General features: G+C 49.6%; 1 protein-coding gene across 1 annotated transcript in view; it reads right to left on the bottom strand.

Annotated features, from left to right (window-relative positions):
- znf318 (zinc finger protein 318) overlaps positions 1-25058 on the bottom strand; it is a 63256-nt gene that overhangs the window by 31113 nt on the left and 7085 nt on the right. The window contains exons 4-8 of the mRNA XM_072436490.1: positions 20967-21186; positions 19746-20140; positions 19462-19683; positions 15129-15330; positions 8846-8987 (exon numbers count right to left, since the gene is read on the bottom strand). Coding sequence (XP_072292591.1) covers positions 8846-8987; positions 15129-15330; positions 19462-19683; positions 19746-20140; positions 20967-21186 — 1181 coding nt within the window. The remainder of the gene's footprint in view (positions 1-8845; positions 8988-15128; positions 15331-19461; positions 19684-19745; positions 20141-20966; positions 21187-25058) is intronic.

The raw sequence follows: 25058 nt of genomic DNA, 5'->3' as shown, positions 1-25058 counted from the left end.
TGTTAGAACAGGGGTTTGTAACGAGGAACAGCCTTAGAGCAGGCGTTGGTGACGAGGAAAAGTCTTAGAACAGGCGTTAGTGACGAGGAACAGTGTTAGAACAGGCGTTTGTAACGAGGAACAGCCTTAGAGCAGGCGTTGGTGACGAGGAAAAGCCTTAGAACAGGCGTTAGTGATGAGGAACAGTGTTAGAACAGGCTTTAGTGACGAGGAACAGTGTTAGAACAGGCGTTAGTGACGAGGAACAGTGTTAGAACAGGCGTTTGTAACGAGGAAAAGCCTTAAAACAGGCGTTGGTGACGAGGAACAGTGTTAGAACAGGCGTTTGTAACGAGGAACAGCCTTAGATCAGGCGTTGGTGACGAGGAAAAGCCTTAGAACAGGCGTTAGTGACGAGGAACAGTGTTAGAACAGGCGTTTGTAACGAGGACCAGCCTTAGAACAGGCATTAGTGACGAGGAACAGTGTTAGAACAGGCGTTTGTAACGAGGAACAGCCTTAGAGCAGGCGTTGGTGACGAGGAACAGCCTTAGAGCAGGCGTTGGTGACGAGGAACAGCCTTAGAGCAGGCGTTGGTGACGAGGAACAGCCTTAGAACAGGCGTTAGTGACAAGGAACAGTGTTAGAACAGGCGTTAGTGACGAGGAACAGCCTTAGAACAGGCGTTAGTGACGAGGAACAGCCTTAGAACAGGCGTTAGTGACGAGGAACAGCCTTAGAACAGGCGTTAGTGACGAGGAACAGTGTTAGAACAGGCGTTAGTGACGAGGAACAGTGTTAGAACAGGCGTTAGTGACGAGGAACAGCCTTAGAACAGGCGTTAGTGACGAGGAACAGCGTTAGAACAGGCGTTAGTGACGAGGAACAGCCTTAGAACAGGCGTTAGTGACGAGGAACAGCCTTAGAACAGGCGTTAGTGACGAGGAACAGTGTTAGAACAGGCGTTAGTGACGAGGAACAGTGTTAGAACAGGCGTTAGTGACGAAGAACAGCCTTAGAACAGGCGTTTGTGACGAGGAAGAGTGTTAGAACAGGCGTTTGTGAGGAGGAACAGTGTTAGAACAGGCGTTAGTGACGAGGAACAGCCTTAGAACAGGCGTTAGTGACGAGGAACAGCCTTAGAACAGGCGTTAGTGACGAGGAACAGCCTTAGAACAGGCGTTAGTGACGAGGAACAGCCTTAGAACAGGCGTTAGTGACGAGGAACAGCCTTAGAACAGGCGTTAGTGACGAGGAACAGCCTTAGAACAGGCGTTAGTGACGAGGAACAGCCTTAGAACAGGCGTTAGTGACGAGGAACAGTGTTAGAACAGGCGTTTGTAACGAGGAACAGCCTTAGAACAGGCGTTGGTGACGAGGAAAAGTCTTAGAACAGGCGTTAGTGACAAGGAACAGTGTTAGAACAGGCGTTTGTAACGAGGAACAGCCTTAGAGCAGGCGTTGGTGACGAGGAAAAGCCTTAGAACAGGCGTTGGTGACGAGGAACAGTGTTAGAACAGGCTTTAGTGACGAGGAACAGTGTTAGAACAGGCGTTTGTAACGAGGAAAAGCCTTAGAACAGGCGTTGGTGACGAGGAACAGTGTTAGAACAGGCGTTTGTAACGAGGAAAAGCCTTAGAACAGGCGTTGGTGACGAGGAACAGTGTTAGAACAGGCGTTAGTGACGAGGAACAGCCTTAGAACAGGCGTTAGTGACGAGGAACAGCCTTAGAACAGGCGTTGGTGACGAGGAAAAGCCTTAGAACAGGCGTTGGTGACGAGGAACAGTGTTAGAACAGGCTTTAGTGACGAGGAACAGTGTTAGAACAGGCGTTTGTAACGAGGAAAAGCCTTAGAACAGGCGTTAGTGACAAGGAACAGTGTTAGAACAGGCGTTTGTAACGAGGAACAGCCTTAGAGCAGGCGTTGGTGACGAGGAAAAGCCTTAGAACAGGCGTTGGTGACGAGGAACAGTGTTAGAACAGGCTTTAGTGACGAGGAACAGTGTTAGAACAGGCGTTTGTAACGAGGAAAAGCCTTAGAACAGGCGTTGGTGACGAGGAACAGTGTTAGAACAGGCGTTTGTAACGAGGAAAAGCCTTAGAACAGGCGTTGGTGACGAGGAACAGTGTTAGAACAGGCGTTTGTAACGAGGAACAGCCTTAGAGCAGGCGTTGGTGACGAGGAAAAGCCTTAGAACAGGCGTTAGTGACGAGGAACAGTGTTAGAACAGGCGTTTGTAACGAAGACCAGCCTTAGAACAGGCATTAGTGACGAGGAACAGTGTTAGAACAGGCGTTTGTAACGAGGAACAGCCTTAGAGCAGGCGTTGGTGACGAGGAAAAGCCTTAGAACAGGCGTTAGTGACGAGGAACAGTGTTAGAACAGGCGTTTGTAACGAGGAACAGCCTTAGAGCAGGCGTTTGTAACGAGGAAAAGCCTTAGAACAGGCGTTGGTGACGAGGAACAGTGTTAGAACAGGCGTTTGTAACGAAGACCAGCCTTAGAACAGGCGTTAGTGACGAGGAACAGCCTTAGAACAGGCGTTGGTGACGAGGAACAGCCTTAGAACAGGCGTTAGTGACGAGGAACAGCCTTAGAACAGGCGTTAGTGACGAGGAACAGTGTTAGAACAGGGGTTTGTAACGAGGAACAGCCTTAGAGCAGGCGTTGGTGACGAGGAAAAGTCTTAGAACAGGCGTTAGTGACGAGGAACAGTGTTAGAACAGGCGTTTGTAACGAGGAACAGCCTTAGAGCAGGCGTTGGTGACGAGGAAAAGCCTTAGAACAGGCGTTAGTGATGAGGAACAGTGTTGGAACAGGCTTTAGTGACGAGGAACAGTGTTAGAACAGGCGTTAGTGACGAGGAACAGTGTTAGAACAGGCGTTTGTAACGAGGAAAAGCCTTAAAACAGGCGTTGGTGACGAGGAACAGTGTTAGAACAGGCGTTTGTAACGAGGAACAGCCTTAGATCAGGCGTTGGTGACGAGGAAAAGCCTTAGAACAGGCGTTAGTGACGAGGAACAGTGTTAGAACAGGCGTTTGTAACGAGGACCAGCCTTAGAACAGGCATTAGTGACGAGGAACAGTGTTAGAACAGGCGTTTGTAACGAGGAACAGCCTTAGAGCAGGCGTTGGTGACGAGGAACAGCCTTAGAGCAGGCGTTGGTGACGAGGAACAGCCTTAGAACAGGCGTTAGTGACAAGGAACAGTGTTAGAACAGGCGTTAGTGACGAGGAACAGCCTTAGAACAGGCGTTAGTGACGAGGAACAGCCTTAGAACAGGCGTTAGTGACGAGGAACAGCCTTAGAACAGGCGTTAGTGACGAGGAACAGTGTTAGAACAGGCGTTAGTGACGAGGAACAGTGTTAGAACAGGCGTTAGTGACGAGGAACAGCCTTAGAACAGGCGTTAGTGACGAGGAACAGTGTTAAAACAGGCGTTAGTGACGAGGAACAGCCTTAGAACAGGCGTTAGTGACGAGGAACAGCCTTAGAACAGGCGTTAGTGACGAGGAACAGTGTTAGAACAGGCGTTAGTGACGAGGAACAGTGTTAGAACAGGCGTTAGTGACGAAGAACAGCCTTAGAACAGGCGTTTGTGACGAGGAAGAGTGTTAGAACAGTCGTTTGTGAGGAGGAACAGTGTTAGAACAGGCGTTAGTGACGAGGAACAGCCTTAGAACAGGCGTTAGTGACGAGGAACAGCCTTAGAACAGGCGTTAGTGACGAGGAACAGCCTTAGAACAGGCGTTAGTGACGAGGAACAGCCTTAGAACAGGCGTTAGTGACGAGGAACAGCCTTAGAACAGGCGTTAGTGACGAGGAACAGCCTTAGAACAGGCGTTAGTGACGAGGAACAGCCTTAGAACAGGCGTTAGTGACGAGGAACAGCCTTAGAACAGGCGTTAGTGACGAGGAACAGTGTTAGAACAGGCGTTTGTAACGAGGAACAGCCTTAGAACAGGCGTTGGTGACGAGGAAAAGTCTTAGAACAGGCGTTAGTGACAAGGAACAGTGTTAGAACAGGCGTTTGTAACGAGGAACAGCCTTAGAGCAGGCGTTGGTGACGAGGAAAAGCCTTAGAACAGGCGTTGGTGACGAGGAACAGTGTTAGAACAGGCTTTAGTGACGAGGAACAGTGTTAGAACAGGCGTTTGTAACGAGGAAAAGCCTTAGAACAGGCGTTAGTGACAAGGAACAGTGTTAGAACAGGCGTTTGTAACGAGGAACAGCCTTAGAGCAGGCGTTGGTGACGAGGAAAAGCCTTAGAACAGGCGTTGGTGACGAGGAACAGTGTTAGAACAGGCTTTAGTGACGAGGAACAGTGTTAGAACAGGCGTTTGTAACGAGGAAAAGCCTTAGAACAGGCGTTGGTGACGAGGAACAGTGTTAGAACAGGCGTTTGTAACGAGGAAAAGCCTTAGAACAGGCGTTGGTGACGAGGAACAGTGTTAGAACAGGCGTTAGTGACGAGGAACAGCCTTAGAACAGGCGTTAGTGACGAGGAACAGCCTTAGAACAGGCGTTAGTGACGAGGAAAAGCCTTAGAACAGGCGTTGGTGACGAGGAACAGTGTTAGAACAGGCTTTAGTGACGAGGAACAGTGTTAGAACAGGCGTTTGTAACGAGGAAAAGCCTTAGAACAGGCGTTAGTGACAAGGAACAGTGTTAGAACAGGCGTTTGTAACGAGGAACAGCCTTAGAGCAGGCGTTGGTGACGAGGAAAAGCCTTAGAACAGGCGTTGGTGACGAGGAACAGTGTTAGAACAGGCTTTAGTGACGAGGAACAGTGTTAGAACAGGCGTTTGTAACGAGGAAAAGCCTTAGAACAGGCGTTGGTGACGAGGAACAGTGTTAGAACAGGCGTTTGTAACGAGGAAAAGCCTTAGAACAGGCGTTGGTGACGAGGAACAGTGTTAGAACAGGCGTTTGTAACGAGGAACAGCCTTAGAGCAGGCGTTGGTGACGAGGAAAAGCCTTAGAACAGGCGTTAGTGACGAGGAACAGTGTTAGAACAGGCGTTTGTAACGAAGACCAGCCTTAGAACAGGCATTAGTGACGAGGAACAGTGTTAGAACAGGCGTTTGTAACGAGGAACAGCCTTAGAGCAGGCGTTGGTGACGAGGAAAAGCCTTAGAACAGGCGTTAGTGACGAGGAACAGTGTTAGAACAGGCGTTTGTAACGAGGAACAGCCTTAGAGCAGGCGTTTGTAACGAGGAAAAGCCTTAGAACAGGCGTTGGTGACGAGGAACAGTGTTAGAACAGGCGTTTGTAACGAAGACCAGCCTTAGAACAGGCGTTAGTGACGAGGAACAGCCTTAGAACAGGCGTTGGTGACGAGGAACAGCCTTAGAACAGGCGTTAGTGACGAGGAACAGCCTTAGAACAGGCGTTAGTGACGAGGAACAGTGTTAGAACAGGGGTTTGTAACGAGGAACAGCCTTAGAGCAGGCGTTGGTGACGAGGAAAAGTCTTAGAACAGGCGTTAGTGACGAGGAACAGTGTTAGAACAGGCGTTTGTAACGAGGAACAGCCTTAGAGCAGGCGTTGGTGACGAGGAAAAGCCTTAGAACAGGCGTTAGTGATGAGGAACAGTGTTGGAACAGGCTTTAGTGACGAGGAACAGTGTTAGAACAGGCGTTAGTGACGAGGAACAGTGTTAGAACAGGCGTTTGTAACGAGGAAAAGCCTTAAAACAGGCGTTGGTGACGAGGAACAGTGTTAGAACAGGCGTTTGTAACGAGGAACAGCCTTAGATCAGGCGTTGGTGACGAGGAAAAGCCTTAGAACAGGCGTTAGTGACGAGGAACAGTGTTAGAACAGGCGTTTGTAACGAGGACCAGCCTTAGAACAGGCATTAGTGACGAGGAACAGTGTTAGAACAGGCGTTTGTAACGAGGAACAGCCTTAGAGCAGGCGTTGGTGACGAGGAACAGCCTTAGAGCAGGCGTTGGTGACGAGGAACAGCCTTAGAACAGGCGTTAGTGACAAGGAACAGTGTTAGAACAGGCGTTAGTGACGAGGAACAGCCTTAGAACAGGCGTTAGTGACGAGGAACAGCCTTAGAACAGGCGTTAGTGACGAGGAACAGCCTTAGAACAGGCGTTAGTGACGAGGAACAGTGTTAGAACAGGCGTTAGTGACGAGGAACAGTGTTAGAACAGGCGTTAGTGACGAGGAACAGCCTTAGAACAGGCGTTAGTGACGAGGAACAGTGTTAGAACAGGCGTTAGTGACGAGGAACAGCCTTAGAACAGGCGTTAGTGACGAGGAACAGCCTTAGAACAGGCGTTAGTGACGAGGAACAGTGTTAGAACAGGCGTTAGTGACGAGGAACAGTGTTAGAACAGGCGTTAGTGACGAAGAACAGCCTTAGAACAGGCGTTTGTGACGAGGAAGAGTGTTAGAACAGGCGTTTGTGAGGAGGAACAGTGTTAGAACAGGCGTTAGTGACGAGGAACAGCCTTAGAACAGGCGTTAGTGACGAGGAACAGCCTTAGAACAGGCGTTAGTGACGAGGAACAGCCTTAGAACAGGCGTTAGTGACGAGGAACAGCCTTAGAACAGGCGTTAGTGACGAGGAACAGCCTTAGAACAGGCGTTAGTGACGAGGAACAGCCTTAGAACAGGCGTTAGTGACGAGGAACAGCCTTAGAACAGGCGTTAGTGACGAGGAACAGCCTTAGAACAGGCGTTAGTGACGAGGAACAGTGTTAGAACAGGCGTTTGTAACGAGGAACAGCCTTAGAACAGGCGTTGGTGACGAGGAAAAGTCTTAGAACAGGCGTTAGTGACAAGGAACAGTGTTAGAACAGGCGTTTGTAACGAGGAACAGCCTTAGAGCAGGCGTTGGTGACGAGGAAAAGCCTTAGAACAGGCGTTGGTGACGAGGAACAGTGTTAGAACAGGCTTTAGTGACGAGGAACAGTGTTAGAACAGGCGTTTGTAACGAGGAAAAGCCTTAGAACAGGCGTTGGTGACGAGGAACAGTGTTAGAACAGGCGTTTGTAACGAGGAAAAGCCTTAGAACAGGCGTTGGTGACGAGGAACAGTGTTAGAACAGGCGTTTGTAACGAGGAACAGCCTTAGAGCAGGCGTTGGTGACGAGGAAAAGCCTTAGAACAGGCGTTAGTGACGAGGAACAGTGTTAGAACAGGCGTTTGTAACGAAGACCAGCCTTAGAACAGGCATTAGTGACGAGGAACAGTGTTAGAACAGGCGTTTGTAACGAGGAACAGCCTTAGAGCAGGCGTTTGTAACGAGGAAAAGCCTTAGAACAGGCGTTGGTGACGAGGAACAGTGTTAGAACAGGCGTTTGTAACGAAGACCAGCCTTAGAACAGGCGTTAGTGACGAGGAACAGTGTTAGAACAGGCGTTAGTGACGAGGAACAGTGTTAGAACAGGCGTTAGTGACGAGGAACAGTGTTAGAACAGGCGTTAGTGTCGAGGAACAGTGTTAGAACAGGCGTTAGTGACAAGGAACAGTGTTAGAACAGGCGTTAGTGACAAGGAACAGTGTTAGAACAGGCGTTAGTGACAAGGAACAGTGTTAGAACAGGCGTTAGTGACGAGGAACAGTGTTAGAACAGGCGTTAGTGACAAGGAACAGTGTTAGAACAGGCGTTAGTGACGAGGAACAGCCTTAGAACAGGCGTTAGTGACAAGGAACAGTGTTAGAACAGGCGTTAGTGACAAGGAACAGTGTTAGAACAGGCGTTAGTGACGAGGAACAGCCTTAGAACAGGCGTTAGAGACGAGAACAGTGTTAGAACAGGCGTTAGTGACGAGGAACAGCCTTAGAACAGGCGTTAGTGACGAGGAACAGCCTTAGAACAGGCGTTAGTGACGAGGAACAGTGTTAGAACAGGCGTTAGTGACGAGGAACAGTGTTAGAACAGGCTTTAGTGACGAGGAACAGTGTTAGAACAGGCATTGCGACGAGGAACAGTGTTAGAACAGGCGTTTGTAACGAGAAAAAGCCTTAGAACAGGCGTTAGTGACGAGGAACAGTGTTAGAACAGGCATTGCGACGAGGAACAGCCTTAGAGCAGGCGTTGGTGACGAGGAAAAGCCTTAGAACAGGCGTTGGTGACGAGGAACAGCCTTAGAACAGGCGTTTGTAACGAGGAACAGTGTTAGAACAGGCGTTTGTAACGAGAAAAAGCCTTAGAACAGGCGTTAGTGACGAGGAACAGTGTTAGAACAGGCGTTTGTAACGAGGACCAGCCTTAGAACAGGCGTTTGTAACGAGGACCAGCCTTAGAACAGGCGTTTGAAACGAGGAACAGTGTTAGAACAGGCGTTAGTGACGAGGAACAGCCTTAGAACAGGCGTTAGTGACGAGGAACAGCCTTAGAACAGGCGTTAGTGACGAGGAACAGCCTTAGAACAGGCGTTAGTGACGAGGAACAGCCTTAGAACAGGCGTTAGTGACGAGGAACAGTGTTAGAACAGGCGTTTGTAACGAGGAACAGCCTTAGAGCAGGCGTTGGTGACGAGGAAAAGTCTTAGAACAGGCGTTAGTGACGAGGAACAGCGTTAGAACAGGCGTTAGTGACGAGGAACAGTGTTAGAACAGGCGTTTGTAACGAGGAAAAGCCTTAGAGCAGGCGTTGGTGACGAGGAACAGCCTTAGAACAGGCGTTAGTGACAAGGAACAGTGTTAGAACAGGCATTAGTGACGAGGAACAGTGTTAGAACAGGCGTTTGTAACGAGGACCAGCCTTAGAACAGGCGTTAGTGACGAGGAACAGTGTTAGAACAGGCGTTTGTAACGAGGAACAGCCTTAGAGCAGGCGTTAGTGACGAGGAACAGCCTTAGAACAGGCGTTTCACTGAGGGGCTTGCAGGGTTACTCACCTGGGTAGAGGCTGTAGGGCACAGAGGTACTCATGGCGGGCGGGGGGTACATGGGGGGCCACTGTGGGGGAGGGGGGTACCCCATGTAGTTCCCGTACTGTGGAGGGTACCCAGGCGGAGCAAACTGAGGCATCATCTGCACCTAAAAATAATGTCAGGAGCTCACAGTCAGCAACAGTAGTAGAAGTAGTAGCAGTAGTAGTAGCAGCAGCAGCAGCAGCAGCAGCAGCAGCAGCAGCAGCAGCAGCAGCAGCAGCAGCATATGAAGTAGAAGTTCTCCCACGTATGAATTTTGAATAATTTGTATGTTATTGCTGCAAATAAGTATCTGAACGCCTGAGAAAATCAGCAGCAAGTCTGTCAAAGACATGTCAGTCTTTATAAAGTCCACCTCTCTCCGTTAGCGGCGTAAAGACCCTGTCCACCCATCAATCAATCACACTCCAACTACCACCCAGGCTGCGAAATAAACGGGGGCCCGGGGCCCGCAAGCAGTTGAATCTCCGGCGGGCCCGCGGTTTGAAATAGGAGGGGGCCCGCCGTGCCCCTCCTCAAAAAAAATAATTTGGCCATATTCGGGGCATTTTCATCGCTTAAGTTTGGTTTTGACAGACACGCTTCTCATTGGCCGAGTGGTCTCCGTGATGTAATATCGATGAAAGCGGGCATCTGATTGGCCGCTGCGTTCGTGTTGCGTTCACGTGTCCTCGGAAATGCCCGGTCTAATTTTCGGGGCAATGTAAGATAAGATAAGATAATCCTTTAATATCACACAAGGGGAAATTTCGTTGTTACACTGCAGTAGAAACAGGAGGAAAGGACAGATTATAGGAAGTTTCAAAAACACACTCTTAATAGAACTCTTATGAACAAAACCAAAAACTCTTAACAAAAACTCCTCTCCTATCTTAAAACCTGTTATCCATCCATTTTCTACCGCTTGTTCCCTTTCGGGGTCGCGGGTGACTGGAGCCTATCCCAGTGACTTCGGGCCTTAGGCGGGGTACACCCTGGACAGTGGCCAACTCGTCACAGGGCCAACACAGAGACATGGACATTACAGACAGTTCACGCTCACATTCATTCACTAGGGCCAATTTAGAGTCACCAATTTTGCCTAACACATGCATGTCTTTGGACGGTGGGAGGAGCCGGAGAACCCGGAGAGAACCCACGGTAACACGGGGAGGACATGCAGACTCCACCCAGAGAGATCATGCGATGTTGGTCTGGTCCGGGAATCGAACCCATGATCTCCTTCTTGGGAGGCAAGAGCGCTAACCTGTTCCCATCCACCTATTTTGGCCCTGTGCACAATGGTTGGACCCACATGTCATTGCTTATTAAAAGAGGATCTTATGTTCCACATGCAAGTGTGATGCATCATTAGAAAGCTTAGACCTTCTAGTTTCTGCAGATGTGCACATGTCACACTGTCAGGGCTTCAGAACTTACACTACAGAGGCCCAAACATAAACAAAACATCCTTTTTTAGTCTCGCCTGAATATTGTCCATTTGTAATGGTCCTGAGCATGACATACTTCATTGTGTGTTTATGCTGTTCACTGCACATGATGTTTATCTTGTTGACAACAACTGTGTACAGTTTCAGATCTCTAGGAACAGGCATTTTGGTGCTGTTGACCTTTTTGTATCAAAAAGTATATTCAAGTGATCCAAATATGTGCCAACTGTGCCAAACTGTTTTATTACAATCAATTTTAGCTCCTCTATGATCATAAAACATACATTTTGATGTTTTGTAGGCCACTAATACCCATTATAACTGCTAAAAACAATATATGTGAAAATGTGTAAATATGAGTTTACCCATGAATTTCCCATATAGAGGTTAAAAAAAATATATATATATATATATTTTTATATTGGTATAATAATACATATATCTAACAAAATGCACGTCCAAAAGGCTAATAAAATCAGAAAACGTTATGCGCAAAATCCTGCCTTACGCACGAGAATACAGAAGATTCTGTGTCAATAAGCCCTTTGTCCCGCCCCTCTTTCTAAAGCTATTCTTATTGGCTAGAATAATATGTCAATCAAATACTTCTACGTCACTCACATGCAGCACTATTTAGATGTAAACAGACTAATCCATGTGCGTCGCAAGCGGCGCATTTTTTCCTCCGGAGGCTGAAGCAAACAAACCCGTGGACAGAAAAATGTGTGGATGGTCTCATTCTGTAGGAAACAGTCTGAAGAACAGAAGGATACCCAACATTATCTTATAGGTCAAACAGGTCATTTGTTATGGACGGAGAAATGCGCCGGACAAGCGCATTCTCGTCCGGCGAGAAACAAAGAAAAGTTTGTTTACTTGACAATATCTCGAAATCAGAAAACTTCAGTAAAAATACAAGTGTATATTGTTTTTCAATGGTTCCTTATGGACAGACTGAGCACAAGGATGAACAGAATTAAAGCCGTTTCGTCCATTATAAACACAAACAGGACATGCGTTTGTAAAAGTTGAGACTTTCTCACAAACTATTGGCAATTGCTTCTTGGGGCAAATTATTCTATGTAAATCAATGACATTCGTTTTGTTGAGAAAATACTCTTTAAAATGATGTATAACTTATGGTATTGACCACGGAAATAAAAGTGATGATGTAAGAGTATATTTGAGATATAGAAAATGCTCGCCGGCGGACAGGTGGGTGGTAACAGGGTATTAATAGGGAATGGAGGGGGGGAAATAAAATAAATAGATAATAAAAATATAAGGATAAAGATAAAAATAAGATAATAAATAAAATAATGACACTAGAATAAAATAAAAATAAAATAAAGTAAAAATAGCTAGCACAAGACTAGGTAATACTATTAGCAGGTAAGTAAACCGAATAAAAACAAAATAGAACACTCTTATTTACAGGTACAATGTATATATGTTAGTAGTTTATTTTGTAGGACGTGATTTCATATATTCCACAAGATCTCCTTGTGTCAAATGCTGTAAACAGTATTTATTTTGTATCCAAGAAACATGATTATATTAAATTAAAAAGTATTGAAAGATCATGGTTTATATGATTCAGTATTTGTGCTCTTCATATCAAATAACAGATAAAAGTACTTTAAATTGTTTTACATGCTAATAACCAGGTTTAAAACAACACATTTATCTTGTTCTTATGACGCTGCGATGCCACGCGCGCTTGTGGGCCCCTGAAATTGCTTGGGGGCCCCTAACTTTGAAAATCTATTTCTCAGCCTGCCACCACAGGTATAACACCAAATGAAGTCAAAATGATCAAATGATAAAAAGCTGTCATACTTTAAGTCAGACTCAGCACATGTCCAAGGCCTGTCTGAAGCTGGGTGGGTGGAGTCATGGGAGGAAGTCATGTGGTGCATTTCCACTGGGAGAGCCAGGAAGCCAGAAATGATTGGTCTCAATCATTTCTGGCTTCCTGGCTCTCCCAGTGGAAATGCACCATTTCTGGGAGAACTTGCTAAATCAAAAGGGTTTCAGGGTTCAGAATAAGCGGTATTGCATCGCAAAATGCGACGCAATTTCTCTCAAATGCGATGCATTCGTCAGAAAAACGTGTGTTTGTATCGCAGCTTTTGCAATACAAAAATGTGTGTTAAATTGTATCACCAAAGCGCCTAAAAGTACTGATTACTCGTCAATCGATCGTCAATAACGTCAATGTAGGACACTGTGTGGACATGACGAGTCCCGCTGCTGTCTCAGATCACGAGTCTGAAAGTGGGAGGAGCCACAGTGCGGTAAAGTTAGCGTCACAGATTCAGACTTCCGAGGTCAATAGCTCCTAAACGCAAAAGTCTTTTCAGATCATTCACAGCCAAAATATTCATATTTACACTGCCAAGTTACTACAACCTCGTCTTTAAAAATCAGATGCGTACTTTGGGCGCAGCGAATCACACGGCTCCGAATGTGCAGCCGGAGCCGAGTACTTAGGGACCGTCATCAAATAGCAAAAACGAAAAATGGTATGGAACGTCAAATAGAGCGGTACAATTTGAATAACACATAAAATACACCACGATGGACACCACAGCAACCTTTATTTTTCCATCAGAAGCTTAATACATATGTATTAAGATAAGATAAGAGATAAGATATTCCTTTATTGTCCCACATGGGGAAATTTCATTGGTGCAACGCAGGTAGATACAGAGGTAGATCCAGAAGAACAGATCACTTATAGGAAGTCTGAAAAACACTTTCAGTAGAAGATCTCCTACAAATAAATAAAAACTCCCATAGACAAATAAATACATAAATACCATTGCATGTGATCCCAACAGTAATTGCACATGAATATGTGTCACGACAGCACATAGATTGCACATGAATTTCACAGTAATTGCACATATGACAGAATTGCACATCAGTATTAGGTTAGGTCAGTATTGCGACGGGATAACGTGACGATCTCCGGGTAAGACGACTGTTCTCCGCAGTTTCATGAGTTCCTCCTTTGTGTAAACGCGGTACGGCGCCGGCCGGGGGGCGGGGCCGGAGCCGGGGGGCGGGGCCGGGGGACTCAGAGCCAAGACACATCGCAACGACACGACGAAAACACTCAATCCAGCCGAATAAAGTCAAAACAAGTTAATTTAAAGCGATTCCAGTGCGTGTCCCGATCGTTGGTGAAGTTCCTCTTTCATATAAACGTGTATATAAACGTGTACCGACGACACGCCGTACTTTAGCGCGGCCGGAGGGCGCGGGGGGGGGGGGGGCTGGTGGGCTCGCTCGGAGCTAGCTCACGTCACAACAACACAACGAACGCAACGAAAAACGCTCAAATCCAGCCGAAAAAAGTCAAAAACAGTTGAATTAAAAAACTATTCCAGCGCGTGTCCCTATCGTACAGTAAAATAGAAAAAATATACTAACTATATTTACAAAATATAGGAAATAAAGCACAATAAGTGTGAGAAAGAAGAGAGAGCGTTTACACCGGGCTGCCAGCTGTACCAGCGCCTAAGTGTGTGTAATGACAATTAATATGTAAATGAGACTCTTGAGAATAGTCATCTGATTTTTGATGTGGAAGAAAGTTGTAAATAAGACCATCTGACTTTGTGTTGATTAATTTGTTCAACAACTAATTTTGTTTGCAAGTTTTCTGTTTTATTTAAAAAAAAAAAAAGTTTAAAGTGATTAAAAGTTAATTAGTTAAGTTTTTTTTTTTTTTAAATAGAATGTTTACAAATACATTTGAAATAAATTATCGTGTTATGTCAGTGGAAAATATTGATTGTTAGTCACTTTCATGTTTTGCTATGCAATTATCAAATTGCTGTACAAATTTGAACAAAATTAACGTGAAAATCCTTCATCTGAACCCTGGGTTTTCAAATAATTACTTTCCTAACTATATCGGCCAAAAGCTCTGACAACGTGCGATATTACGCTCTGCTAATGGCAGAGTTGCAGGCAGCAAAATAGACGGGGGCCCGGGGCCTGCAAGCAGTTGAATCTCCGGCGGGCCCGTGGTTTGAAATAGGAGGGGGCCCGCCGTGCCCCTCCTCAAAAAAAAAAATCAAGATTTAACTAGTAATTTGTCCATATTCGGGGCATTTTCATCGCTTAAGTTTGGTTTTGACAGACACGCCCACATCGCACGTCTTCTCGCTTCTCATTGGCCGAGCGGTCTCCGTGATGTAGTATCGATGAAAGTGGGCATCTGATTGGCCGCTGCGTTCGTGTTGCGTTCACGTGTCCTCGGAAATGGCCGCTCTAATTTTCGGGGCAATGTATATATGAGTTGTTTATTTTGTAGGCTGTGATTTTATATATTCCACAAGATCTCCTTGTGTCACATGCTGTAAACAGTATTTATTTGATAAGAAACATGATTATATTGAATGAAACGGTTTTAAAGATCATGATCTCTGGTTTATATGATTCAGTATTTCATATCAAATAACAAATTGTTTTACACGCCAATAACCAGGTTTAAAACACATTTATCTTGTTCTTATGACGCCGCGATGCCACGCGCGCTTGTGGACCCCGGAAAATGTTGGGAGGCCCCTAACTTTGAAAATCTATTTCTCAGCCTGAGTTGGACAGAGAAGACACCAGCTCGTGGACAGAGAAGACACCAGCTCGTGGACAGAGAAGACACCAGCTCGTGGACAGAGGACAGAGAAGACACCAGCTCGTGGACAGAGGACAGTGAAGACACCAGCTCGTGGACAGAGGCTTTGTGCAGCTATATTCTGACAGAAGAGTCTAAACTTGAATCTAACAGTAAGGCGTGGTCTCACCTGAGCAGGGGGGTAGGACAGGGTCATTGCTGGATGAGGAGGAGGGGCTACAGCCGGCACAGCTTCAGGAGCGGACAGAGACTGGTCCCTGGACTGATCTTGGGTCTGGTCCCTGGACCGGTCCCTGGACCGGTCCAGGGACTGCCCTCGGGTTCGTTTGGGGCTGTAGCTGCGACTGCGACTCCGGCTGCTGCTCCCAGATCTGATGTTGGAGAGAAATGAAGTTGATTCAATTGTTTCATAATCAAACACAAGGCCAGGTCTGAGACGAGACTGTGGGACTGAGACGAGACTGTGGGACTGAGACGAGAGACTGTGGGACTGAGACGAGAGACTGTGGGACTGAGACGAGAGACTGTGGGACTGAGACGAGACTGTGGGACTGAGACGAGAGACTGTGGGACTGAGACGAGAGACTGTGGGACTGAGACGAGAGACTGTGGGACTGAGACGAGACTGTGGGACTGAGACGAGAGACTGTGGGACTGAGACGAGACTGTGGGACTGAGACGAGAGACTGTGGGACTGAGACGAGAGACTGTGGGACTGAGACGAGAGACTGTGGGACTGAGACGAGACTGTGGGACTGAGACGAGAGACTGTGGGACTGAGACGAGAGACTGTGGGACTGAGACGAGACTGTGGGACTGAGACGAGAGACTGTGGGACTGAGACGAGAGACTGTGGGACTGAGACGAGACTGTGGGACTGAGACGAGACTGTGGGACTGAGACGAGAGACTGTGGGACTGAGACTGGTTTGCTCGGATGGAAGAAGCTGAAAGTGAAATGCATCATTTCATTTGAACGTTGGACCAAAGGTCGTCTTAATCAGAGTCGGGTTTATTGCCATTGTCTCTGAACAATTAACAAACTAGAAACGTGGCGCTCCATCAGGGGGGGTCCATCAGGGGGTCCATCAGGGGGGATCCATCAGGGGGTCCATCAGGGGGGATCCATCAGGGGGGTCCATCAGGGGGTCCATCAGGGGGTCCGGTCCATCAGGGGGTCCATCAGGGGGGCGCTCCATCAGGGGGGTCCATCAGGGGGTCCGGTCCATCAGGGGGTCCATCAGGGGGGATCCATCAGGGGGTCCATCAGGGGGTCCATCAGGGGGTCCATCGGGGGGGGTCCATCAGGGGGTCCATCAGGGGGGATCCATCAGGGGGTCCATCAGGGGGGATCCATCAGGGGGGTCCATCAGGGGGTCCATCAGGGGGGGTCCATCAGGGGGTCCATCAGGGGGGATCCATCAGGGGGTCCATCAGGGGGGATCCATCAGGGGGGTCCATCAGGGGGTCCATCAGGGGGTCCGGTCCATCAGGGGGTCCATCAGGGGGGCGCTCCATCAGGGGGGTCCATCAGGGGGTCCGGTCCATCAGGGGGTCCATCAGGGGGGATCCATCAGGGGGTCCATCAGGGGGTCCATCAGGGGGTCCATCGGGGGGGGTCCATCGGGGGGGGTCCATCAGGGGGTCCATCAGGGGGGATCCATCAGGGGGTCCATCAGGGGGTCCATCAGGGGGGATCCATCAGGGGGTCCATCAGGGGGGATCCATCAGGGGGTCCATCAGGGGGTCCATCAGGGGGGATCCATCAGAGGGTCCATCAGGGGGGATCCATCAGGGGGTCCATCAGGGGGTCCATCAGGGGGGATCCATCAGGGGGTCCATCAGGGGGTCCATCAGGGGGGATCCATCAGGGGGATCCATCAGGGGGGATCCATCAGGGGGTCCATCAGGGGGTCCATCAGGGGGTCCATCAGGGGGGATCCATCAGGGGGTCCATCAGGGGGGATCCATCAGGGGGTCCATCAGGGGATCCATCAGGGGGGATCCATCAGGGGGTCCATCAGGGGGGATCCATCAGGGGGTCCATCAGGGGGATCCATCAGGGGGGATCCATCAGGGGGTCCATCAGGGGGGATCCATCAGGGGGTCCATCAGGGGGTCCATCAGGGGGGATCCATCAGGGGGTCCATCAGGGGGGATCCATCAGGGGGTCCATCAGGGGGTCCATCAGGGGGGGGTCCATCAGGGGGGGTCCATCAGGGGGTCCATCGGGGGGGGTCCATCGGGGGGGGGTCCATCAGGGGGGGTCCATCAGGGGGGTCCATCAGGGGGGCGCTCCATCAGGGGGGTCCATCAGGGGGTCCATCAGGGGGTCCGGTCCATCAGGGGGTCCATCAGGGGGGCGCTCCATCAGGGGGGCGCTCCATCAGGGGGGTCCATCAGGGGGTCCATCAGGGGGTCCGGTCCATCAGGGGGTCCATCAGGGGGGCGCTCCATCAGGGGGGTCCATCAGGGGGTCCGGTCCATCAGGGGGGATCCATCAGGGGGTCCATCAGGGGGTCCATCAGGGGGTCCATCGGGGGGGTCCATCAGGGGGGTCCATCAGGGGGGCGCTCCATCAGGGGGGGTCCATCAGGGGGTCCATCAGGGGGTCCGGTCCATCAGGGGGTCCATCAGGGGGGATCCATCAGGGGGTCCATCAGGGGGGGTCCATCAGGGGGGTCTATCAGGGGGGTCTATCAGGGGGGCGCTCCATCAGGGGGGGTCCATCAGGGGGTCCGGTCCATCAGGGGGTCCATCAGGGGGGATCCATCAGGGGGTCCATCGGGGGGGGGGTCCATCAGGGGGGGTCCATCAGGGGGGTCCATCAGGGGGGCGCTCCATCAGGGGGGGTCCATCAGGGGGTCCATCAGGGGGGCGCTCCATCAGGGGGTCCATCAGGGGGTCCATCAGGGGGGCGCTCCATCAGGGGGTCCATCAGGAGGGCGCTCCATCAGGGGGGTCCATCAGGGGGGGTCCATCAGGGGGGCGCTCCATCAGGGGGGCCATCGGGGGGGCGCTCCATCAGGGGGGGTCCATCAGGGGGGCGCTCCATCAGGGGGGGTCCATCAGGGGGTCCATCAGGGGGTCCATCAGGGGGGCGCTCCATCAGGGGGTCCATCAGGAGGGCGCTCCATCAGGGGGGTCCATCAGGGGGGTCCATCAGGGGGGCGCTCCATCAGGGGGGCCATCGGGGGGGCGCTCCATCAGGGGGGGTCCATCAGGGGGTCCATCAGGGGGTCCGGTCCATCAGGGGGTCCATCAGGGGGGATCCATCAGGGGGTCCATCAGGGGGTGTCCATCAGGTGGTCCATGAGGGGGTCCAGCAGGGGGTCCATGAGGGGGGGTCCATCAGGGGGTCCATGAGGGGGTCCATGAGGGGATCCTGCAGGGGGGTCCTGCAGGGGGTCCATGAGGAGATCCTGCAGGGGGTCCATGAGGGGATCCTGCAGGGGGTCCAGCAGGGGGGTCCTGCAGGGGGTCCATGAGGGGATCCTGCAGGGGGTCCATGAGGGGGGTCCATCAGGGGGTCCATGAGGGGGTCCATGAGGGGATCCTGCAGGGGGGTCCTGCAGGGGGTCCATGAGGGGATCCTGCAGGGGGTCCATGAGGGGGGTCCTGCAGGGAGTCCATGAGGGGATCCTGCAGGGGGGTCCTGGAGGGGGTCCATGAGGGGATCCTGCAGGGGGTCCATGAGGGGGGTCCTGCAGGGGGTCCAGCAGGGGGGAGATGAAGGACTTGAGGTTGGGGAGGACCGGGCGCTCCAATGACATCATGACTACTACGTCAGCTACAGGTCTGTGGTCGTTTGGAGGAAGTGAAGAATCCCTGGGTCAAATCTGTTCTTACAACATGGAAGGAGCTAAACAAACTAAACACAGATGTTACAATCTTAAACTGGTAAAGTTTTATGACCAAAGGTTTTTTATCAAATAGAACTGACCTGAGGGAATTCCTTTGGAAAAATGTGTCACGTTTTTTCTTAACACCGGGTCAAATTGTGTATTATTCACAGGGAAATTCTAACTGTGAAATCTGAACTTTAGAACAATGAACTTGGGCCTCAAACCTCCTGCCACGGACACAATACATGGATACTTTGGAATGTACTTTTGGCGGCAGTAAAAAAGTCCATCACAAAGAAATGGATGACAAACATCGACGACCAAGGACTGGACAGAGAGGAACAGACATCAGACATTCAGACTTCATTTGGAAATGGACAAATTTGACCGACTTTGGACCAAGTGGGACTTTTATTTTAAGTGTAGCATAATTATGTTTCCATTTATGTTTAGTTGACGTCTGCTTGTGTTTCATATCATGATGTGGTCAATGTTTGTTTGTAAAGAAAACACTAAAAAAGCCAAACTAAAAGCTCAAACTGATTCAATAAAAGTTATTACTGTCCCGTCCTTCAGCCGGTGCCACTGAGGTGACCTGTCCAGATCATCACCTTCTCTGGAGGATTTGACCTATGGAGGGTCAGAGGGCCTCTCGTACCTGGAGCTGCCGGAGGACGAGTAATGGCGTTGCCGAGGCGGGGACTTGGGCGGTCGGTTTCCCTGGAGACGCTCCTTGGTCCTGGCAGCCATCTTAGAGATGTCGGACACGTTGAGGTCGAGGCCAATGGTCTGCAGCAAGTCCTGAACCTTCTCGTACTCCTCCAGGGCCTGACGTTCCCCCGGCTCGAGCGGCTCTGTGCCCGGAGGCAGCTGGGAGTACCTGCATCGGGGAGAGGATCATTTACACTTCCTGTGAAAGTGGCAGTGTTTCAGATGCCTTACCGGTCGTGCCCTGTGGTGGGTGGCTGCAGGTCGCCGTACAGGTCGTCCTCGCTCATGTCTCCGTACAGATCCTGGCTCCTCATTGGCTGCTCAGGGGCCTGGCCTGTGGGCGGAGGATCAGAGTCCCCGTACAGGAACAGCTCCTCGTCATCAATGTCGTCCGGGCGTTTGGCAGAGGGTTTGGCATCGTCTTGTCGATTCGCTCCGGTCCGAGATTCCAGCAGAGCCACGATCTGCCGAAACTCCGCCTCCCCCATCTGAGGGTCCGCCTTCAGCTGAGCCAACATGGCCGCCACGGCCGATGGCTGCAGCCCACGCACTGCCGCGACCAGCTGATCTGCCATCCTCGTGACGGAGTCTGAGGGCCCAGGAGCAAGACGTGGAGAGTCCAGGCTCTGGAACACAAATATATTATTCATGAAGTGTAATGAACTTTATTACTGTAACAGACTTAGGGATCATCTCAAAATATGTTGAAGCTGAAAAGACGTAATATTTTTCGTCTTGGGGGGGGCGGGGCCTACATTTCGTCTTTTTGTTGCTTTGAAGCTTCAATACATGGTTGTGGCAGTCATTGTTTTGAAAAGCTAAAAAACTCTCAGCAACGAGCATTAGGCCAACATTAGGCGGCGGGTGCGTGCGCGGAGTACGCGGGTGCGTACGGGGGAGCACGGCGGTGCGCGGCCCATGCGCACGGTGCGTTGTGATCACGGCGCGCAGTGGCCCGTGCGAGGGAGCACCCGCCCCCGCGCCGGGGACCATGTGGATTGAGTAAACAAACATGCAGTAACATTATTTGGAGAATTCATAACTTCTACTGATAAACAGACCAAAGGATGTTCAGGGACTAAAGGTGAGCAGGTCTATCAAGCTACTATAGTTTTATCAACGCGTTAACATTTGACGTGAAGCCAGTCTTTGGTCTTTTGAGGGGGGGAGGGGGTCCAGAGAGAGACGAAAAAAATTACATCTTTTCAGCTTCAACCCATTTTGAGATGATCCCTTATGCTTTGTTTAAAGTGGGAGGAGCAAGACACTACAGTATTATTATTACTAAGTCACAAATGAAAGTTCGGTCTCATTTTCGTATCCTGACAGGGAGAGTTTTCTGCATCTGTATTCAGCATGGACTTGGTCCGGGGTCGGGTCCGGGGTCAGGTCAGTTTCGATGTCAGGTTCGGGGTGAAGTCCGGGGTCAAGGGTCAGGTGCAGTCTTCATACCCTGACAGAGGGAGAGTCATCTGCGTCAGTGCGTCTCTTCAGGATGGACTTGGTCGGCTGCTGGAGCACGTTTTTTTGCGCTGAATCTTGATCGCTGAAGTCGCCGGAGCTCGATCGACTGCTCCGTCGACTCTTACTGCGAACACCGCCCCCTTTACTGTAGCTCCGCCCCCTGCTGCGGTCTCTGCTCCGCCCATGAGACCCAGACCTGGATCTGGACCTGGACAGAGCAAAGAGGAGTCAGGACTTAAGACATTAGACTCATTTTCTGAAGGAAATACATCACATTTGGTTTGGTCAAATACATAAGAACTTCATCTGCAGCATTTTGTTCTGTCTCATCGACTGTAACGCCACAAATTGTTTTTGATTGAGTAATAAACTGGGCCAATGTTTCAAATAGAAAGCAAACATGAGGAGAGACCAGGCACAGCCCTGTCTGACCCCTCTGCCCAGAGCAAATAGGAGGAGAGACCAGGCACAGCCATGTCTGACCCCTCTGTCCAGAGCAAACATGAGGAGAGACCAGACACAGCCCTGTCTGACCCCTCTGTCCAGAGAAAACATGAGGAGAGACCAGACACAGCCCTGTCTGACCCCTCTGCCCAGAGCAAATAGGAGGAGAGACCAGGCACAGCCCTGTCTGACCCCTCTGTCCAGAGCAAACATGAGGAGAGACCAGGCACAGCCCTGTCTGACCCCTCTGTCCAGAGCAAACATGAGGAGAGACCAGACACAGCCCTGTCTGACCCCTCTGCCCAGAGCAAATAGGAGGAGAGACCAGGCACAGCCCTGTCTGACCCCTCTGTCCAGAGCAAACATGAGGAGAGACCAGACACAGCCCTGTCTGACCCCTCTGTCCAGAGCAAACATGAGGAGAGACCAGACACAGCCCTGTCTGACCCCTCTGCCCAGAGCAAACAGGAGGAGAGACCAGGCACAGCCCTGTCTGACCCCTCTGCCCAGAGCAAATAGGAGGAGAGACCAGGCACAGCCCTGTCTGACCCCTCTGTCCAGAGCAAACATGAGGAGAGACCAGGCACAGCCCTGTCTGACCCCTCTGTCCAGAGCAAACATGAGGAGAGACCAGGCACAGCCCTGTCTGACCCCTCTGTCCAGAGCAAACATGAGGAGAGACCAGGCACAGCCCTGTCTGACCCCTCTGCCCAGAGCAAATAGGAGGAGAGACCAGGCACAGCCCTGTCTGACCCCTCTGCCCAGAGCAAACAGGAGGAGAGACCAGGCACAGCCCTGTCTGACCCCTCTGCCCAGAGCAAATAGGAGGAGAGACCAGGCACAGCCCTGTCTGACCCCTCTGTCCAGAGCAAACATGAGGAGAGACCAGGCACAGCCCTGTCTGACCCCTCTGCCCAGAGCAAACATGAGGAGAGACCAGGCACAGCCCTGTCTGACCCCTCTGTCCAGAGCAAACATGAGGAGAGACCAGACACAGCCCTGTCTGACCCCTCTGTCCAGAGTCAGTGGATCTGTCACATGACCTTTGATTTTAAGTCTTGATATTGGACCATCGTAATGAGCCCCATAATTTAGCATTAAATCACCGATTTGAAATGTGTTTATCACTTTAAATAAATAAGTCCAGCTACAGAATCTAATCCTTCTCCTCATCTTTGTTTAGTTGTCTTGTGTGTGTCTCATTGTGTGTAAAGATGGTCTTATGTCGTCTTGTGTGTGTCTCATTGTGTGTAAAGATGGTCTTATGTCCTCTTGTGTGTGTCTCATTGTGTGTAAAGATGGTCTTATGTCCTCTTGTGTGTGTCTCATTGTGTGTAAAGATGGTCTTATGTCGTCTTGTGTGTGTCTCATTGTGTGTAAAGATGGTCTTATGTCCTCTTGTGTGTGTCTCATTGTGTGTAAAGATAGTCTTATGTCGTCTTGTGTGTGTCTCATTGTGTGTAAAGATGGTCTTATGTCCTCTTGTGTGTGTCTCTGTGTGTAAAGATGGTCTTATGTCGTCTTGTGTGTGTCTCATTGTGTGTAAAGATGGTCTTATGTCCTCTTGTGTGTGTCTCATTGTGTGTAAAGATGGTCTTATGTCGTCTTCTGTGTGTCTCATTGTGTGTAAAGATGGTCTTATGTCGTCTTGTGTGTGTCTCATTGTGTGTAAAGATGGTCTTATGTCGTCTTGTGTGTGTCTCATTGTGTGTAAAGATGGTCTTATGTCCTCTTGTGTGTGTCTCATTGTGTGTAAAGATGGTCTTATGTCGTCTTGTGTGTGTCTCATTGTGTGTAAAGATGGTCTTATGTCCTCTTGTGTCTTTGTGGATTCAGTTTGGGAGGATTTGTTCCGTTCTTTTGGACATAATTGAGGTGAATAAACGACACATTCAGAAGAGAAATAGTCTCTATGAGGCACAGTCTAGTCCGGGGTTGGGCAAACTACGGCGCCTTTCAATCTGGCCCGCCAAGCTTGTCCAAGTAATATTTTTATTTTTTCCCCCTCAGGCATCTGTCTGCACTTGTATCTTTCATAAATATGACGTGTAATGAATTAAATGATAGATTCAATAGCCTATATTTGACAGAAAAGTGATATTTTATTTGATATTTAATTTTTGGGATTTTTTTTCTTCTTCACACCAATGATGGCGGGCCGGCCTCCGCTACAGGCCTGGAGTCCAATATGGCCCTCAGAGGGAAATAATTGCCCCCCTGGTTTAGTCGATCCCTCCCCTCTTTAAGTTTTAAGGATATGATGGCTTTTTTCCCCAACTAGGAAACTACACTTCCATTGTAAAGTAGGAGCTGGAACAAGCCTCAACCTCCTACTCCTCCTGCAACCACAGGCCGCGAAATAGACGGGGGCCCGGGGCCCGTAAGCAGCCAAATCTCCGGGGGCATCTCGGGGCATTTTCATCGCTTAAGTTTGGTTTTGACAGACATGCTACTTCACAGTCTTCCCGCTTCTCATTGGCCGAGCGGTGTCCGTGATCTAATTTCGATGAAAGCGGGCATCTGATTGGCCGCTGCGTTCGGTCTTGTTCGGTTGTACTCGGAAATGCTCGCTCTAACTTTGCCCCAAAAGTGATTTCTAGGTTGGCGGCGTCAATCTCTACTCAGTCTATTCAGTCTTTTTAAAGTTGTTTGCAACAAAAGCTGTGTCAATGTGGAAGTATCCAAGGGCCCCAAGGGGCCGGCCCTTTTGAGTTGTTAGCATCGGGGCAATGTTTATATGTATATAATGTATATATGTATATATAATGTATATATGTTAGTAGTTTATTTTGTAGGCTGTGATTTTATATATTCCACAAGATCTCCTTGTGTCAAATGCTGTAAACAGTATTTATTTGATAAGAAACATGATTATATTAAATTAAACAGTTTTAAAGATCATGATCTCTGGTTTATATGATTCAGTATTTGTGCTCTTCATATCAAATAACAGATAAAAGTACTTTCAATTGTTTTACATGCTAATAACCAGGTTTAAAACAATTTAGCGCCCTAAATTTTTTAGGTAGGGGCCCCCCTGGCCCCTAACTTTGAAAATCTATTTCTCAGCCTGAACCATGCCTCCACTCTTTAACCACACATTACCCAGAAGCCCTATTTATACAGGCCCAACCCAGCATCTCCTGTTCTCTGCTCTCTGGAGGGGGGTTCCAAATGGGCTGGGCTGAGTACCCGAGAAGAAGGACACATCCTGAGCCTCTAGTAGGGCTGAACAATTCATTGCATTTGCGATTAAAATCGCGATGTGATCAACGCGATTTGCTAATCGCAACGTGTGCAATTAGAATGTGGTCAAATGGTAGAACGTGTGCGCTAGCACTGCGGCAGCTAGCACGGAGCTAGCCCCATGAGCTCCGTCCGTCCGTCTCTGTGCGAGTGTGTGTCCGTCTATGTGCGAGTGTGTGTCCGTCTATGTGCGAGTGTGTGTCCGTCTATGTGCGAGTGTGTGTCCGTCTATGTGCGAGTGTGTGTCCGTCTATGTGCGAGTGTGTGTCCGTCTATGTGCGAGTGTGTGTCCGTCTATGTGCGAGTGTGTGTCCGTCTATGTGCGAGTGTGTGTCCGTCTATGTGCGAGTGTGTGTCCGTCTATGTGCGAGTGTGTGTCCGTCTATGTGC

This window comes from Eucyclogobius newberryi, unplaced genomic scaffold (assembly GCF_026437365.1).
Source record: "Eucyclogobius newberryi isolate DKJ021-1_F unplaced genomic scaffold, fEucNew1.0.hap1 SCAF_8, whole genome shotgun sequence".
In the NCBI taxonomy this organism is placed as follows: Eukaryota; Metazoa; Chordata; class Actinopteri; order Gobiiformes; family Gobiidae; genus Eucyclogobius; species Eucyclogobius newberryi.
Note: the sequence above shows the minus strand (reverse complement) of the source record. Positions and strands in the feature narration are given on the sequence as shown.